The sequence below is a fragment of the Acanthochromis polyacanthus genome, chromosome 6 (assembly GCF_021347895.1).
Source record: "Acanthochromis polyacanthus isolate Apoly-LR-REF ecotype Palm Island chromosome 6, KAUST_Apoly_ChrSc, whole genome shotgun sequence".
In the NCBI taxonomy this organism is placed as follows: domain Eukaryota; kingdom Metazoa; phylum Chordata; class Actinopteri; family Pomacentridae; genus Acanthochromis; species Acanthochromis polyacanthus.
In genome coordinates, this window is record NC_067118.1 from 19,636,095 (window position 1) to 19,654,423 (window position 18,329).

Sequence of the window (18,329 nt, forward strand, 5' to 3'; positions counted from 1 at the left end):
GATTCAACGGCATGAGTCGAGCGGGTGAAACACAGTAGTCTTAGCTAGCGAGCTAGCCAGCAAACATAAAGGCTGCTATATGAAAGAAGCTGACTTCCAAAAGAAGGAGACTTGTTCAAAGAGAAACAGTTTCAGAAGGTAGCAAAGGGAAGCAGAACTTGTCAGAGCTGTATGCAGGCAATCAGCAGGTGAAGCTTTGTTACAGAGATGTCAAACTTTACAAAATTTACTGCGCACTTCATTGAATTTTAAGTAGGTTTATTTTTCAGAAGCATTCTTCAAAAGTTGCGAGTAGACTACTTGCTAAAAACAAATGACTACTAACTAAAAACAAATGATTCAATCAGTGCCAAATGGAAAGCATTAATATATCTGTGAATATTGTTACCAGTTACTGAATTCCTGCATAAAGGGTGAAAGTGGGTGTTCAGAATGTACATTAGAGTATTGCAGCACCCTGTGGTACAGTATTTCATTCCTGTCGCTTTATATTTGGTTTGACATCCTGCACTGCCTTTCATTGACATGTTCTATCCTTTATTACATTTTTTCTGGTGCTTTTGCTGTGGTATGGTTTTCAGCATTGTTATCAATATTGTTTGGCAGATATTGTATCCGAGTTCGAATTTTGGTATCATGACAGCACCAGCAGCCCCTCAAAGTTTCTGTGCACGTTCCTGGCTACAGGTGACTCGGTACTTCCTGTCCTCTGTGCGTGGGCACAGCAGTGAGTCACAAGTCAGAGAGAGCCAGACAATCATGTGCAGCATCTGCTATTTAGTTGCCTCTTTTTTGGGGGGGCTTTCTACTCCTTCGCTCATTTCCTCCTGTCCTTTGTCCTCTTCCCAGTGAACTGTCTGATCCTTCCATTCCTCTGGCCTGTTATTCATCTTTGAGCCAAGGCCCTCGCCCACTGTGCTGCACTCTGTGAATAGTCTTTGTTAATAGCAAATCTTCTGCAGATTAATTTCAAAATGAGAGAGAGGAATGGGAGAATGGAAAGAAAGGAAGCAAGTCGAACTAAAGGGCTAAAAGGGATTTTCTCTTTTTATCATGTATTAATGGCCTTTTGGCGCCTGTTGAAAGCAAAAAAAGGTTATAAGTCACATTAGCATATGGTAAATTTCTCTCTCTGTCTCTCTGTTCTCACAGAACAATTAAGAAGCCTATTTTATTAGCTGCCCTTTAACTTCCTCTGATGGAGCTTTAGCTAATACAAAATGCCGTCCGTGCTTCTCTCATTCTTTGAACATGCTTTTGAAGCACAGGTGAATCAGGTGTATCCTAATGTGGCAGGGACAATATGAGGAGGTTAAAGTTTGTGTTGTGTTCACTTTTTCATGTGGATTTTAACTCAACATATCTTATGTGGCAGTGGAGGAGCTGGATGATCATCAAGTTCATCAACATTTTTAAAAAGCCTGGATTACAAATTCAACGGTTTTGCAGATGCGGACATTTACTAGTAAGAGATCCTATCAAATTGCCTTATGGAAAAAGCAGGATCCAGTGTATTTAAAGATTTCCTTACATTGAGGTTAACAATAAGGATATGACAGGAACTGCTGTTGTGTTTTTGATGATTCGTTTGTGAGTTAGTTTGTTTAAAGTCCTTGAAAATTGCAGAGGTGCAATTCTATAGTAGTGGAATACCCCTTTAACACAAATACAAAGACACATTGCTCACAATAGACAGAATTTTAAGATAAATATATATGGGGTTCTGCAATGCTGACTGTGGAGCAGTTGGTTGATTTCCCTGTAAGACTAGAAAAGATGAAAACACACATAGCTGTCTAGGTTAGCTGCATCCCTATAAAACCTTTGAATAGATAGTAGAAATCTGTATTTTTCTACTAAAGGTATGTAACACGCTCAACAGGTGTAAAAACTGTCTGTCTGAAGACTCCTAGTAGCTGAAATTAGTCATTTAAACCACGAAGGAACTGTAATGGAAAAGGTAAAGCTAAGAAAAAGAATGAAACAATGATTCCCAAGGTCAAAGGGTAATTTAGTATGAAATATTAATAGCTTTATGAATTAGTTAGATGTACTTTGCGCTTTCTCAGTCACAGTTCAGGATTAACTAGTTCCTCTAGTTGACACAAGATGGCAACAAAACCATGTCCTATATTTCAATGTCTTGATATTCTGGTGGAAGTATTTCTAAGCTGTTCTCTCTCTCTTTCTCTCTCTTTCTATCTCTCTATCGCTCTTTCTCTGTCTTTCCTTTTTTATTCTGCCTCCTGCTTTGTCTCTGTGCCCATCATGCACAATAAGAAGGTAAATTTCAAGTCTGAAATTCTGTCATTGGAAAGCCAGTCACAAATATTATTGCACAGGTCCCCCATATTAATACTATTGTACCTATTCTGTCATTGTACCAGGCCCTATCACCAAAACCGGCTGTAAAGTGGCAGAGTGTCAGGGAACATTTTACTGTATTTTTCAGATTACTTGAGTCTCTAAGAAAGTTGTCGCAATAAGCAATGTTGGCATTCTTTGTTTTTTTTGTTTTTTGTTTTGGTTACCTGGTTTAAATCAACTGGATGAGAATTGCTGTGAATTTTTATATGTTTGTGTATCTTTGGAATTCTTGAATGACTTCACAATAATTACATTTAATCTGAGTCCTAAATTTATACATAAAAGTGTAGTTGGAAAATAATTTAAACAATTTCCTCATTCATTAAATATGTGGCCATTGATCATTTTCCCTACGTTAGAGTGAGTATTACATCTCTAGGAAGATGGAAGAATCTCCAGAAAATCTTTTTTTTAGTTTTAAATTTCTGTAATTTTCTTTAAATATACAGTTACACAGTGCACACTCCAGGTACATTAAAGCTGCTGTCCGGAGTTTGAATCGCAGCGTCTCCCAAAACACTGTTGGTCCCTCCCTCTGATTTCGCCCCTTTATTTGTGCACGCGCGCTGTACATGAGAGGAGTGCCCGGAGTGCTGCAGCATCTTGCCTGTTTTGCTGTTTTCCACTCTTCTACATTTAGTAAATAATAAAGGAATTACGTTAGAATGCTGTATTGAGTCTAACTTGTCCTAATACCAAAATAACATGAATCTGCTAGGACGAACGAGTAAAGTTTCAATATGTGATTACACTCGTGTATCCCTCTCGATGATGTTGTTTATCAAACTTAGTGCATTTACGCGTGTGTATGTGTTACATTGTTTATTTATTTCTATCTAGAGTTCAGAATTGCATGACTCCTCTGACGAAGAGTATGTCCCAGACGCCCCAACATCTTCCTCCAGAGGTCGGGCATCTAAACGAAGCCGTCAGGCGGGCTATGGAGGCCGTGGTCGGGGAGCGACGCGAGCACCCCGAGCCAAAAAACGTCCTGCAGTCTCTTGGCCTGACAAGCCGTGGGATTGGTAACTTTTCTGGAAGTTGCTGATCCCTGATGCTCTCTCCTCCACAAGCAAAACAAATGTGCGTGCGGTTGCGTAGTGCGTAGCTCGCCCACCTCTGCATGGGCTTGCTTGCTGTGCGCGTAACCGTTGATTGACAGCATGACAAAGCTGAAGCTCGAACTTGATTGGTCGGCAGCGACCGGCGCTTTTTGGAATAACATGGGGGTCTATGAGAGGAAGGCGGAGCTCAGGAATAAATTTTCATATCGCGTTATACTAACTTTATATTATAGTATCGAACTGGACTAACACATTTAAGCTTTGTTAAAAAATGATACATAAATTGAAAACAAATGGAAACTCCGGACAGCAGCTTTAAAGTTGTTAAAATCAATCCATTGTGTAAACTGGACAACCTAATAGCTATGTGCCCAAAAAAAAATCCCTGCCTGCAAGCAATCCTCAAAATTGTTATTTTTATTTTATTTTACAAAACAGTGGGAAGTAATTTACCACAGTTTTTCATTTCTTTAACAAAATCACCAAGCAAAGTAAATTATGTCTTTACAAAAAGCTCTTATCAAAATTCCATTTAACGATGCCTTTTAGCAGTTAACACTCACAATGAGTGTAACAATCACAATTTCACTTTGAAGTGGTGCAAAAGATCGTACAATCTCTTGTATACTAAAAATGCACAAGAGACATTTCAGTTTCTCCTCAAAGTGGTCAAGCAACAGCAGCTGACAAAAGAGTGGTCAGGTACCTTGTTGTAAAGTATGGGTACTACCCACAAAGTGGAATTTTGATTTGAATTGCGTGCAAATGGAGGCAAATTATGGCACTTTCGAGTGTCCATACAGAAGTTCCAAAAGACAGGAAAAAAACCCCAGTTTTTCTTTACCAGAGCGATTGGCTGCTCAGTCAGCATGATAAATTTCAATTACTCTTTGTAATCTTTCTAGTCTTGTCGCTGTTGTAAGGAAATTTCTCTGCTTTTTAAAATCTCTTTTAGCATATGTTGCTTCAGAGCAGCTGTTGCCTGAGTTCCCTGATTGAACTCGCTGTCTTCCGTTGAGTATTTACTTTTTAGGTTACTTTTCAGACTGGGCTTTTGGAGGTTTTGAAGAACCAGAAACTAAAACCGAGTGTTTCAGACGGAGGGTGAGGAGAGGTGCTGCAGCAAAGTATGATATTAAAAAAATACGCTTTTCTTTATCATTAAAGCATGCCGACATATTGTACTTGACCCCACAGTTACATTAATAGACCGGTAAATGCGCATGTTATTGGGTTCTTTAATATTACACGGAGAGAATATTATAAATAAAATAGAATCAAAGCAGGGAGAAAGAATAGTGAGGCATTTAGCAGCTGAAGAGACACACATTTCACTCATGAGTTAATTTATACCACAGTGGAGATCATAATCACACTAGAGGAGAGCCAGTATAGGACTTGTGTTTGCCAGGTGGCCAGAAATATGAGCCCAAATTAGCGATGCACCTTAAATGCTGCATGTAGATAAGAAACTGTTACCTTCTAGCAAGTTTGCTTTATCACATAAAAAGGGAATGATGTGAATCAGTTCTTGCACATGTGAAAATGTGTTGTGGGACTGTACACAGTCCGTTTGTTTAGATAGCTATTGCTTTCATAGTAGTCATCGAAAGCACTAGCAAAGGATATTCATTTTAACTCAGGAATACTTCCCTTTATGATATTACTGTATACGCCACGATCCAGCAAAGACCATGGGACCAAATGTTAGTTCCTGATGTTTGATGCCAGATAGTACGCTTCTGCAGAGCAAGATAGCGCTGGGATCCCTCTTTTCTGTCTGTCTGTTTGTCAGGCAGCCTTGATGGAATGAGCCAGATGTTGGCTCTGATTGGACAAACCTGCCTCTCTTGTTTATACCTAAAACCATGTAATCAGTTGGAGATTCTCTGCTGATGGAGCGACAGTGTTGTCTCTCTCTTACACACTCGGGAAACTCATTCAGACTTTAGTTATGGGTGTGAGAGAAACAGCTGTGTTTATGCACGCACGCAGGCACGCAGGCACGCAGGCACGCACGCAGGCACGCACGCACGCACGCACGCACGCACGCACGCACGCACGCACGCACGCACGCACGCACGCACGCACGCACGCACGCACGCGAGAGTGAAACAGACTGAGGCAGATGGGACATGCTTCATTATAGCAGTACATATGAGCTGGTGAATTGCTTGATGTTTTATCATGTACTCGTCTGACTGCTTATTTAGTCAGACATATGGTAACACGCTGCTATTATGTCATTTAGATGAGCGAAAAAAAAAAGGTTAAATGAGTTGCTTAGCGCACAGGTTTTGTCTTGAATTTCAATGCTTTTACAACCTTCAGGCAATCTGAACATCATTACTGTATAAATACAGAATACAATTAACTAGCATGGGTATATGTACAGTGCTGAAGGATTAATAACAGGCACGCACACTTACACATGTTTTATGTACTGTGCAAAATCTTTAGATAGTAAAAGTAATGAGAATGCTTTAAAAAATAATTTCATGGAGGTCATACCATCTGTTGCAGGACTTCTGGTTCTGCTTGTTGCTGTGAATAATTCATATACATTTAAGTCGATCAGTTGCCTCATCAATGGCATTGCATGCTCTGTAAGAATTTAAACATCTGAGTGCCAAAATCTTTTGCAAAGTTCTGCAGAAACCTGCACACAGGTGTCACTGACTTTGTCTCTGTATTTGGAAAGAAATACTTAATATTTGAAAGAAATACACTAGAACTAAGTGTAAATGGAGGGATCTAAGAATGAATGGGAAAACAGGAGATGTAATGTAACAGAGGTGTAAATAGGAAAGGAAAGTCCAGAAAAGACAAAGAAGAAGGAAAGGAAATACAGGGGAAATGAGGAGATGGCAGGAATGGCAGTGAGGGAAATGGCATGAAAGAGGTGAGTGATGGACTGGATAGAGGAGGAGGACGAGGAGGAGCGGGTGGTGGAGGAGGCCGAGGTACAGATAAGCCTGCAGTTGTATCAGTAATTGTAATCTGCAGGAACTGACATGGTTCTGCATGTAAAGCTATTAGGGTGACTGTGTGCTCAAAGCCAGCTTTCCCCAACTGCAGTGTCAGATAGTGAGGTAAGATGAGCCGAATAAGAAGGCAGATGGATGAGAAAGTTGGATTAGTTCTCCAATAATGTTCAAATTAAAGAAACTAGAAAAGCATTCAGAGAGCGCAGTACTCCGCCAAGGCTCCCCAGTCGTCGTGTCATTTTCGACGGCTGAAATCTTTTAAAAATTTATAGATCTAGACTATAAGCCGCATCACTGCCGAAACCTGGACAATTCCCATAAGATTTACAATGAATGAGATGGATGCGTATTAATGTCTCTGTGGTGTTGGTGCAATGTCCTGGTATCATAACTGCATAGGTTTAAGTCTGAAATTACACCTGATTTTTAAATTTGATCTGCTTACCTGCATATTGGCATTTACATATGCTTGGGAACTTTGCCAAATACCAGCATTTAAGATAGTGTATATCGATGTTCACTTTTTTAAATCCTTTTTTGAAATAATTATCCAATTTGTCAAACTAAAATGTGACTATTTTACTAGAAAAGCACTCAGAGTACAGTATTCCGCCAAGGCTGCTCAGTCGTTATTTGATTTCCAACAGATGAAATCTTTAAAACTTTCCTGGTCCGCAGTGGTCAGTTTGTAGTAGGATCGCAATCATGTGATTGTCATTTCCCTTGCATTCCCTTTCCTTCTTCTATCTCTATAAATGTGGTACCAACAGGATTATCTGAGGTGCTGTTTTGTCAAAAAAAGTAGAATAAAACTATGAATAACATCTCGGATAATTCTGTCGGTACCACATTTGCAGACACGTAAAATAAAATCTCTGTTGTCCTGTCAAAATAAACTGCTTCTTTCATTGCTGACTGCTTGACCTTACTGAGCTACATTAGACCACATCTCATGACTGTAGACTGTGCGGTGTAGCAAATGCAGAGATTATAGATAAAGATAAAAGAAGCAGCAGTCAAAGTAAAAGCAGTATTCATATGGATGGAGGAGAAAAGCCAGCGGCCCATTTTGTCCCACTCCTTCTTCTGTGTAGTTGCGAGGCTGTAATTATCAGTCAGATTATTATTGAGTGCTAATTTATTGCCTCGCTGGGAGCTATGTGTTAAATAAACGCAACGGAGTAAATAAAGAGAGGGGGAGAAAGAGGGAACGGGAGAACAGACTGCTGCTGCTATCAGCTGGCAACACAGCACACACACTGCCCACAGGGGAAGACTGAAATGCGTCAAAGTATATTTATACGTGTCTGCCCCAGACATACTTGCAAGCCCAAACACTAGTGTTCTGTGCCCATGTGGTGCGTTGATGATCCATTGGACTGTTAGCACTGGTGCGCCGAGGCTCTCATCATGTGTTCCTTCTGCACTGGATCAGGGACTTGGCCGTCCATAGCTGATATCACTGTGGCATCTACCCGGCAGACACACTGACTAATAACTCAACCAGTCACCATCTGTTGTCCCTACAGCTTAACCTCAAAACCTGCTGGATAGTATGACTGCTGTATAGCAGAGATGTAGCGCTGTAAAAACATTTGTTTTTCTTTTGAACAGTAGGTGGATTGGGTGTTTGATATTCCATCCGTCCTTTATCTATACTAATCCTCTGTCGGGCCATGGGGGCGCTGGAGTGAAGACAGGGGACACCCTTAACAGGTCACCAGAATATGACAGGGCTACATATAGAAACAAACAATCACACTCACAGTCACACCTATGGACAATTTAGAATCACCAGTTAGCCTCAGCATATTTTTGGCCTGTTTGAGGAAACTGGTAGCCTAGCCACGCTAGACAACCCCCGGCAACGAATTTAATTCTCTGCCAGGTGGGTCTAGTTACCCTCCGTAAGGCTCGAGGCTGGATTCTCCTAAAACTGGCCGGACGAATCACCATGAAGTGTAGAGTCAGAAGGCGGGCGTAACGAAGTGACGACAGAGGCGCGACGATTCTGACAGAAACAACCAGCGCACAATAAACAGTTATCTTTCGACTCGGCTTTGGCCACAGCCCTTAAAGATTTGAAGCTAAAATTCAACTTGAAAGATAAACAAAGGACGGCACTGAAGTGTTTCATTGAGAAGAAAGACGTATTTGGACTTATGCCGATGGGATATGGCAAATCCTTAATATACCAGTTGGCTCCGCGGCTCCGCTGGTTGGGGAATGGGGAATGGGACTTAGCCACAATCCGCCGGTGCTCTAGGAACTACGTCAGCCTATTCGTTGCGTTGATTGGTTGTATACCTACCCAATTGCTGCAGAGGGATTTGATAGACAACCTTTTAGCCCGCCTCCCTCCCTGTCGAGCGGTCCTAGACCCTTGTGCCTTCAGAACATGGGGTCTAGCGCGGCTAGGCTAGGAAACTGGAGTACCCAGAGAAAATTCACGCATGCACATGGAGAACATGCAAACTCCATGCAGAAAGATCCCAGGAAGGCCAGGACACAAACCAGGGAACCTTCTGCCTGTAATGAGAAAGTGCTAACCACTGTGCAGCCCAAGAAGATTTAGACTAGTACCTGAAATTATTTTATGCAATTTCGGCAGCAAATCCTTATGTGATGCTGTACTGGGGATGTGGTTTTCACGGACACAACTGTACCGGTTTGTTAATTTCAAAATGCTGCAACTTGGGATAACCTAGGTGAAATGTCAGGTGAGACACAGGTTTAATTGAAACATTAAGTGAACTAACTTGACTTTTGCACAGTACAGTAAAATATATGTAAATAAACACATGCTTATTTATTTTATATGCTTTGGTAATAATATGGAGTAACAATTTCTGTTTTATATATATTTTTTAGAAATTCTTAAATCTGTTCACATTCCATTAATGTCCAGACTTCTGACAACATAGTTTCTGCTTGAAGTGCTTCAAACATATAATATCAAGCAAAACTGCAGTACCAAGTTTGCTCGAGTTTAGTTATGCTGTCAGATGCTTCCACAGCAGATCCCTTGCCCTTGTGCTAACTCATTACTCCAAGGAGCGCAGTGAAGTGGCGTTGGTTTGTCCGTCTGTCTGTTTGCAACATTACTCGAAAACGGACTTGGATGAAATTTTCACGAAGGGTCAGAAATGACACAAGGACCAAATGATTACATTTTGGTAGTGATGCGGATTAAAGTCTGGATCCACAGGCTTTCTGTGTCATTGCAAGATCATCACTGTAACTATGACAACAAGCGAGCACTAAGTCCGCTGCTTGCTGACGATCACGTGATTGCAATTATACTAGAAATCCACCACTGCAGACTTATTGGGACTTGTCCGTCAGAAATTATACAAGGAACAATTGATGAAATTGTGAGGGTGTTTCAGAGTCTCATCAATTCCTGCCGCCTCTAACATATTTAGATCATGCATTTCGGTATTCGCACATAACGTACACATGCATAAGACGTGCCTGTCCTCAGCGCTAGGTAATTTTGTTTGTAGGTGCGTCTATATTAACTGGCCACATTTTATAGTGCCATGATTTCTGAGCATTAATAACTTATAAAAGAAAATGCTGCATTTCTGACAATACCATTTGGGGGAATGAACAGCCTTGGTGGAGTACTGCGCTCTCTGAGTGCTTTTCTAGTTCAAACTGATTTTTTTAAAAATTCAGTTCAATTAAATTTAATGTCTTCCTTTGTTATTTTTTGTTTCATATGTGCTACCTGTTAGACCTGTCTTCTGTTTTCCCCTTCATCATTTTCAGCTCAACTTCTCCTTACTGACTCCGGTCTGATTTTTCTGTATCGCACACTCACACATTTTTTTCCTCTGTCTGTAGCTTCTAAGCAGATGCTTCACACCTCTAGCTGTGTACTGAATTGATTGTTATGCAGAACGTGCCTGGAGAAGAAAGAATATATGATAATATGCTTCTTAGTTAATCTCCTGTTTAGCTTATGGCTAATAGCTGCTGTATTCAATTATGCACCTTTTTAATAACTGAAGTTATTTTTTTCCCCACTTGTTTACATTTCTTATTTATTTGGTCTTCCACTTGTCTCTAACATTTTCTGTCCTTCTCTTTTCTTTTTCTCAACTGTGTGAGATTCATCTTTGTTATTGTTTTCATTTTTTAGGATATTTTTTAGAACACTTTTAAACAGTGACTGAGAAAACCTCTTTATGACAGACTTTATGATGAGATTAAAGCTCTCCTTCAGCTGCAGCAGTTGATTAAATATACGGATGAAATTAGCTATTCTTTATATGGTCTTATATTCTTCTTCTATAGTTTGGCCATGTTGTGAACATAATGGTGCTTTTAAAGCTACATTTATAAATTTATTTTCTGCACATAATATCTGTTTTAGCCCAATTTCAAAGTAAAATGAAACACCTTTTTTAGTGATGATTATGCCTGTTTTTTATGTTGATCTAAAAACACCGTGCCTAGTATCCTTTTAATTTTACACTACTTTGTGACTGAGCATCTGAGAAAATTGAATTTATTTTGTTGTTGAATAATCTGATTGTGACTCTCACACCATAATGGAGTAAATAAAACCCCAACCTGCTATTTTATACAAAATGAACAAATGCACAGGCCTGACACTCATTGTAAGGTTGAACTGGTTTGAATTCACTAGGTAGGCGGTAATGATGAGAATACCTTGGTGTCTTGGTGAACTTTTGTCTTTGTAGCTTTGGTTGTGACAAAAACTGACCGACACTAATGTGACTGTTGTGGCTGAAATATGGGGGAAGTACTTAATAGTTGCATTTACTTACTATTCTGTATGTGTGTCTCTGAAAGTATTGTATTGAGTGACGGGATATTGAACATCAGGACTCTATTGCAACTGATTGTAGAGAATTTAATGCTTGCTGAGATTCATTTATTCTTTAATTATACAGTATATGTTTAGAGATTTGAATTATTAATTACTATTCCAGTTATTCGACTTAGGTAACATGGAGAGGTTTGGCTTCTTTTGGTTAATGATGCCAGACTTTAAAGTACAACAAACAAGAATATGGCACCATTATTGCATCTGCTACATAAAGTTGTAGTGTAATAATAGTTTGATTTGCAGGATAAAGAATAAAGCCACAGTCCCTCTGTGTAAGCTGTAGTCCAATCTTCTATTGACAGCCGGTCTGGCTGTGCCTGCATGTTAGTGCATATGAGTCTCTCGCTTTGAAGTTGTTGGCCCTTCTTGCACTTATACAGAGACAGAGAGTAAACCCCCACACAGCATTGGAAAAGCAAAAGTCCAGTCCGAACTGCTCATTGCAGTTTTGCTCTGGTCTTTGCATGTTTCTCCACGTGTCCATCTGCGTGTTAGGGGGCGTTGCATTATATGGACATAAAAACCTGTGCCAGTTTCAATCTTTTGTTCAGGTGACCCAGAGTTTATTGTGCCAGAGCAGTCTGATTTGACATCTCTGCTGTGCCAACACAAAGGTAGATTGAAACAAATAGAGAAAACAAGAAAAGCACTCAGAGAACTCAGTACTCCACCAAGGCTGCTCAGTTATGGTATGATTTCCGACGGATAAGTCCTGATCAGTCCGCAGCGGCTGATTTGTAGTAGGATCGCAATCGTCAGCAGGCAGCTGATGTAGTGTTCATTTGTTGTCATAGTTACAGTGCCGCTATCTGACAATGACACAGAAATCTTTAGCAAATCCATGGATCCAGATTATAAGCCACATCACTGCCAAAATCTAGTCAACTGGTCATTTCTGACCTTCCCTGAAAATTTCATCATCCTTTACTCTGTTTTTGAGTAATGTTGCTAACAGACAGACGAACAGACGAACAAACATAAGCCGATCATCACATAACTCTGGCGATTTCCTTGGCAGGGTAATGAAGGGGATTGTCCAGTGCTAAAGTGAGTTTTCACACCATCAAAGGCAGGAAGACAGACTGACAGACAAACTCACTGTCACACATTACTATTGACAAAAAATACTGAGTGAATGAACGACAGACATCAGACTAAACAAACGCGAGCACACACCCTCGGTATGTGTGTCTTGGTGTGTGTGTGCAGCATGGTGTGTTGTGTGTGAAGTCACGCCTGGCTGCCTGTTATCTACCATAGACTCACAGGTCCCTGGAGGGACACCAGAGGAGTCATCTGATTCACTTGCAGTTTCGTCGCTGACTGCAAATTAAAACGTGACCAACAATGAAAGGAAGGAGTTTTTTTTCGTTTAAATTAAATCCATTCTGTTTCTGCTTAATCCCCCCAAACAGATACTTGTCTGACATATAAAATTAACGCATGAGCAATTTCGCTCTTTCTTGTCGCCTGCATTAACATGCACCAGCTGCAGCTTTTCACCCAACAGTGGAAGTAACTCTCACATCAGAAGCCCTCTCGCTCTTTGTCTCTCCTCAGTTCAGGTCTGTTTATGAAACACAGACGATTGGCTCTGATTTGATTTGGCGTTCAGCAGCCCTGATAATTATGATGAATCTTCCTTTCACTCTATGTGTGTGCATGTGTGCGTATACACTCTCTTCACCTCAGTTACTCAACACTGCTGCTGCTTTTCAATGCCACTGTGCTCTCAGTCAGACCTGTGGCACTAGAGCTGTAGAAATATTGATTGACATTAATTTGCTTGGAGCACCAGATGTAGTGCATTAGGGTACTTTATATAGTGACAGCTTGTCAGTCTTGAAGATACTTTGCAGTTATATTTTTCTACATATTGGCTTTTCCGTTGTGGCATCTGTTGTTAAAATATAGTATATGAACTATGTGTGCTCCACTAGTGTCTGTGGGAAGGTGATGATGCATGTGCGATGTCAATACAATATGAGTTTTGCACAGTATAGGTCTAAGGATATGTCTCCTATTGCGACAGTGCTTAAAAGCTGCTTTTTGATTTGATTTCACTTTACTGCTATTCTTTTTTCCTGAAATTTGACTTTAGTCAAATGTTGTACACACAGTATTTAACCAATCATCAAAACAAATACTACAAACAGACATCAGATATTGCAGATGAGGAGCTGCAATACAATCACTTACTTTTTTGCACAATCAGTGCTTAGTCTACACGGGTACACTGAAGTCTAATTAGAACCCAAACTATTTTAAGGAATTTTACAGACTGAGAAATAACAAAGTTCTTTTCAGTGAAATTAGCCGCTAAAACTGACAAACTTCAAAAGCAACAAGTTAAGTCTTTGGCTGCACGGTGTCTTGGTGGTTAGCACTGTCGACTTGCAGCTGGAAGACGGTTCATGTCCCAGCCTGGGATCTTTCTGCAGAGTTTGCATGTTCTCCCTGGGCATGCGTGAGTCATCTCTGGGTTCTCTGGCTTCTTCCCACAGTCCAAAAAGACTGTGTGTGATTGTCTCTATGTGTAGCCCTGTGATAGACTGGTGGTCTGTCCAGGATGTCTCCTACCTTCACCCTAAGTCAGCTGGGATAGACTCCAACCCGTCGTGACCCTATTGAGGATTAGGCGGTCTATAGATATTGGATGAATGGAAGTTTAGTCGTGTTCATACAGACCAAATGCAACTGCTAGATTTTAATAGCGTATTCTGAATTATGTGCTTTGAAGAGTTCACCAGCGGTAGGAATGTTGAAGATTAACAGTTACTTTATTCACGGCCAGTAATAATTTAGTGGTTACTGAAATTCATGGTGCCCTGTGTCGGCGGTCATTTGGATTACTTGCAGTTCCATATCGGCAACATACAGCATTGTGGGGGTTTCGCTAGGAATGGGCCACCATGACAAGGACTTCTGTGGTGGTTAAAGAGCAGAGCTCATATATTATAGAAGAGTTGTAATTCTCTATTTCTCTCTGTTCCCATTAATGCAACCAAGTCACTTTTACAGTTGATATACTGTGTTTGTGGTTAAATATGCTTGATTAGCAAATAATAAAAAAATACACTACATTTCATATATACGTGTATGTACTATACATGTATATGTACGTGTGTGCATAAAAGATGTATTCTGCATCTTATACTCACTATATATTATTTACATATATTGTCTATGGAAAATATAAAATTGTATGTTTTACTTAACCCTGTCACCTCCTTGTAATTGTTTTTTTCCTCTTGGCCAGGTCACCCTTGTGAAAGAGATCTTGATCTCAATGGGTTTTATTTGGTTAAAAAAAGGATAAATATATTTTAATTACATGTCTGCAAGTTTAAGTAGCTTTAATGTCGAATGTGATTGAAAATGTGGATGGCAGCTGGCTGTGTGGTGGAAGAAATAATTCTATTTCTTAATTTTGGATTATATAATAATTTTCAAATAGTCTATGCAGAGATGCCTCTTTAATCATCCCTTGAGCTAGAACATTTCTAACCCAAGACAATTATGTCACAACTTTATCTTAAGTTTTTAAATCTAGCATTCGGTGTGAAAATGAATACATTTGGCTAGGTGTGAGTACAATAGCAGTGCATGTAGGAATTTAATCTGATAATTATCATTCATTTCAGGAATTTTGTATTTCATTTCACTGACTGTAATACTATTTTCACATGCACACCCCAAACACTATCTTGTGATCGAGCTGTAGCTCCTAACTGTTTGTGCTTTGCTCTCTCTCCTTCATCTTTCTTTCTTATTCCGACTTTATACTCTCTCTGCCTCCCTGCTCTTTATCTTTCTTTCTATTACCAAACATCTCTAGTCTGCAGATGAGATAGAAATGATGGTAAGATCCACTACAATTCCTGCTCTTTATCCTTTCCATCTATTCTGATGATTTCAAACTCTCACCCTGTTTCCTTTTTTACTTTTACACAAGCTGAGGGTCGCTTGACAAACAGATGAAACTCCCATCAGTGTGCTGATTGGAGTCATTCTTAACGAAAAAGAAGAAATTTAATATTTTTAAATTGCTGTTTGGAGGGGTGTTTGGTTTGACTTAATTGAAAACAAATTGGACCCTTCCCTGCTTTTTTGTTTTTCTTCTTAATTTTTCCCCACTCCTGTCTCTTTCTCTCTCTTTTTTGTTTTTTACCATCAAGCATGCTTGCCGTCACATTTTTAGCAATTTGCGGACAGTGATGCATTTAACAAAAATATGATTTCTTAATTTACTGAATTAAATATTGTCCTAAAGAAAACAAGCAGACAAATTCTAGCTAATAGGTCCATTTGTGCAGTTTTACTTGTAATTCTCTATGATCCCACGTAGTCTCTGTTGTATATTATACTCATCTTTTTTATTTCTGTCTCTCCTCTGTAGCACCATCACATTTATTTTTTTTTTCATCTGTCACTCCGTCAGTGTGGAGCATGCTTGCATGTATATGCACATTTGTCTGTCAGCATGCTTTTATGTGCATGTTTTTGTGACTAAGTGTGGGTGCCTGCCAACTTCAGTGCTTCATAACTACATGATAATAACATATGATGTGAGGCGAAACGTTTTTTCTAGACTGGTCCTAATATAGTTTTAATAAATGAATAGGAATAGATAAGTCGGGTGGGGGGTGGGGGGTGAATAGCAGGTTTGCTTTACAGGCTGTGGGCTTAAGGATGTGGAATTTTGATTTTTTTTTCTATTACTCTAAAAGTTGCTTTCAGGCAGAACCTTCCAGAGGTTGGAGAGTGTGTGCAAACTGGTGTGCGCATGTTCTTTTACCATTTGTGCTGGTAAATGATCTGTATTTATATAGCGCTTTTGCTATACCTGTAAGATGCCCAAAGTGCTTTACATTATACTACACATTCACCCATTCACACACACATTCACACACTGATGGCGGAAGCTGCCATGCAAAGCGCTAACCACGTCCCATCAGGAGCAGTTAGGGGTTCGGTCTCTTGCTCAGGGACACCTCGACATGAGCTCTCCAGGCCAAGGATCAAACCGGCAACCCCTCCAGTTGCAAGACGGCCACTCTACTCACTGAACCATGCCGCCCTCTATTTAATCAGGATATACAAAATGTTTTGTGGGGACTTGACTTTTGGGGTCAAATACGTCCTAAATGATTCAGTTTTAGGCAAAAGATGTAGGGTTTACTAAATCTTGGCAATGGAATGTCACGAATATGTCTATAGAATGTCCTCTGAAAACAGGAGTATGTATTTGGCATCTGTGCGCCACATTACTCAAAAATGATCCAATGGATTTGGATGAATTTTTGTGGGAAGGTCAAAAATGACACAAGGACCAAGTGATTAGATTTTGGCAGTGATGTGGCTTATAGTCTGGATCCATGGATTTGCTGAAGATTTCCATATCATTGCGAGATAGCGGCACGACATCCCTGTAACTGCAACTACAAATGAATGCTGCATCAGCTGCCTGCTGACGATCGCATTATTGCGATCCTACTACAAATCGACCTGTGGACTTAATCGGGATTTCTCTGTCAGAAATCATACAACAACTTAGCTGCCCTGGCGGAGTACTGCTCTGAGTGGTTTTCTTGTTTTTAATAGAATATCTACATAGGGGTACAGAGGCCCATTTCCAGTAACTGCCACTTCTGTGTTCTAATGCTACATTGTGTTAGATAATTGTGTTGAAAGGCTAACTGATGATGAGAAAACCCTTGTACAATTATGTTAGCACATGGATGAAAGTGTGAATTTTAAAGGAAAGCATGAAATTCCCTGGATGACCCCAAACTTTTGAACAGTAATTTAAGTGCAGCAGTTCTTTGGTGCACATTTTTATTACCCACTTTCATTTTTTCTGCAGGAATTCATCTGATCTTACAACTGATGCTGTTGATCTGCATGCTGTGAACACCTGACTTAGCAGCTTGCAGACTATTATAAAGTTAACATGAGTGTGAAAGTTTCATTTGCATATAGAAATGTTTAATTATTTTGTCAAACTTTGATGGTAAAATAAAAAAGATCATCTTTTCCAAAAGAATCATACATGTTTTATTTGAAGGCATAATATTGAGCGCCTGGATTATCCACAAGTTGTGGATGGTCAGCATCAGCACTTGGATCTGCAGCCATGTTTTTAGGCTCTGAAAGTTGCCGAAGGGAAAAAAATTGGTTTGCACGTTCACTAGTCCTGCAAGGAGTGGAAGCAAAGCGCAACAAACACTCATGCCTAACTGTTGCATGTCAATGTTAATCATCTGAAAATACTTTTCTTCTTAGCAAAAATAGTGCTCATTAACAAAAATATTGGTAATAATGAAATATTAAAAAAAGGTGAGTATTGTTTTTTTTTTTTAAGGTATTGCAATAATTTTCTAGTATCAGTATGCACTAGTATGTACATGAATAATTGTCCGCTCTTGAAAAATCCTTCACTGTGATAAATTGATATATATATATATATATATATATATATATATATATATTTGCCTTAAATCCCTAAACACTTTTCAGACGGATGAAAATGTTGCATTTGCAGCACTGGTTTGTTAAAGCCACATGTTGATTTGTACTGCATGTTTTTGCTAGCGGTATGTTTCATTGTACAGTGGGGTCCAAAAATGTCAGACTTCATTGAAAATCTATCATATTTTCATGTAAACCTGAAAATCAGAAGGTTTGAGGATTTAGAAATGTTTAAAAACACAAGGTATTTTTAGAGGAAATATTTTAGATTTTGCACTATATTCAGTCAGCAGTTTAACTGAAATGCACTGATGGTACTGACCTTGTTATGTAATTTGTACGAAAAGTCGGATTTCTTTAAGTTGTGTCCTCCTGTCCACAGTCCTATGGCACTCTTGGATTTGATCGGCTTATCGGACTCTTATTGAAGCAAATCAACTAACAGCCATGATTTACTGCTATAAATATGACTGTGCCTCAAGTTACCAGGAGCTTTCTCAGTCACATGACTGGACTGAAGCTTTCTCAGGAGGCAGCGCATGGATGTCTTTGTAGAAACTAGATTAGTTGTATTTTAAG

General features: G+C 39.6%; 1 protein-coding gene across 4 annotated transcripts in view; it reads left to right on the forward strand.

The window, feature by feature from the left end:
• chchd6a (coiled-coil-helix-coiled-coil-helix domain containing 6a) overlaps window positions 1-18,329 on the forward strand; it is a 111,968-nt gene that overhangs the window by 16,739 nt on the left and 76,900 nt on the right. For 3 of the 4 annotated variants that reach the window (XM_051949663.1, XM_051949662.1, XM_022209327.2), the window contains exon 5: window positions 15,118-15,141. The exons of the other annotated variant lie outside the window; for it this stretch is intronic. In XM_051949663.1, the coding sequence (XP_051805623.1) occupies window positions 15,118-15,141 (24 nt within the window). The remainder of the gene's footprint in view (window positions 1-15,117; window positions 15,142-18,329) is intronic. 4 annotated transcript variants of the gene reach the window in all.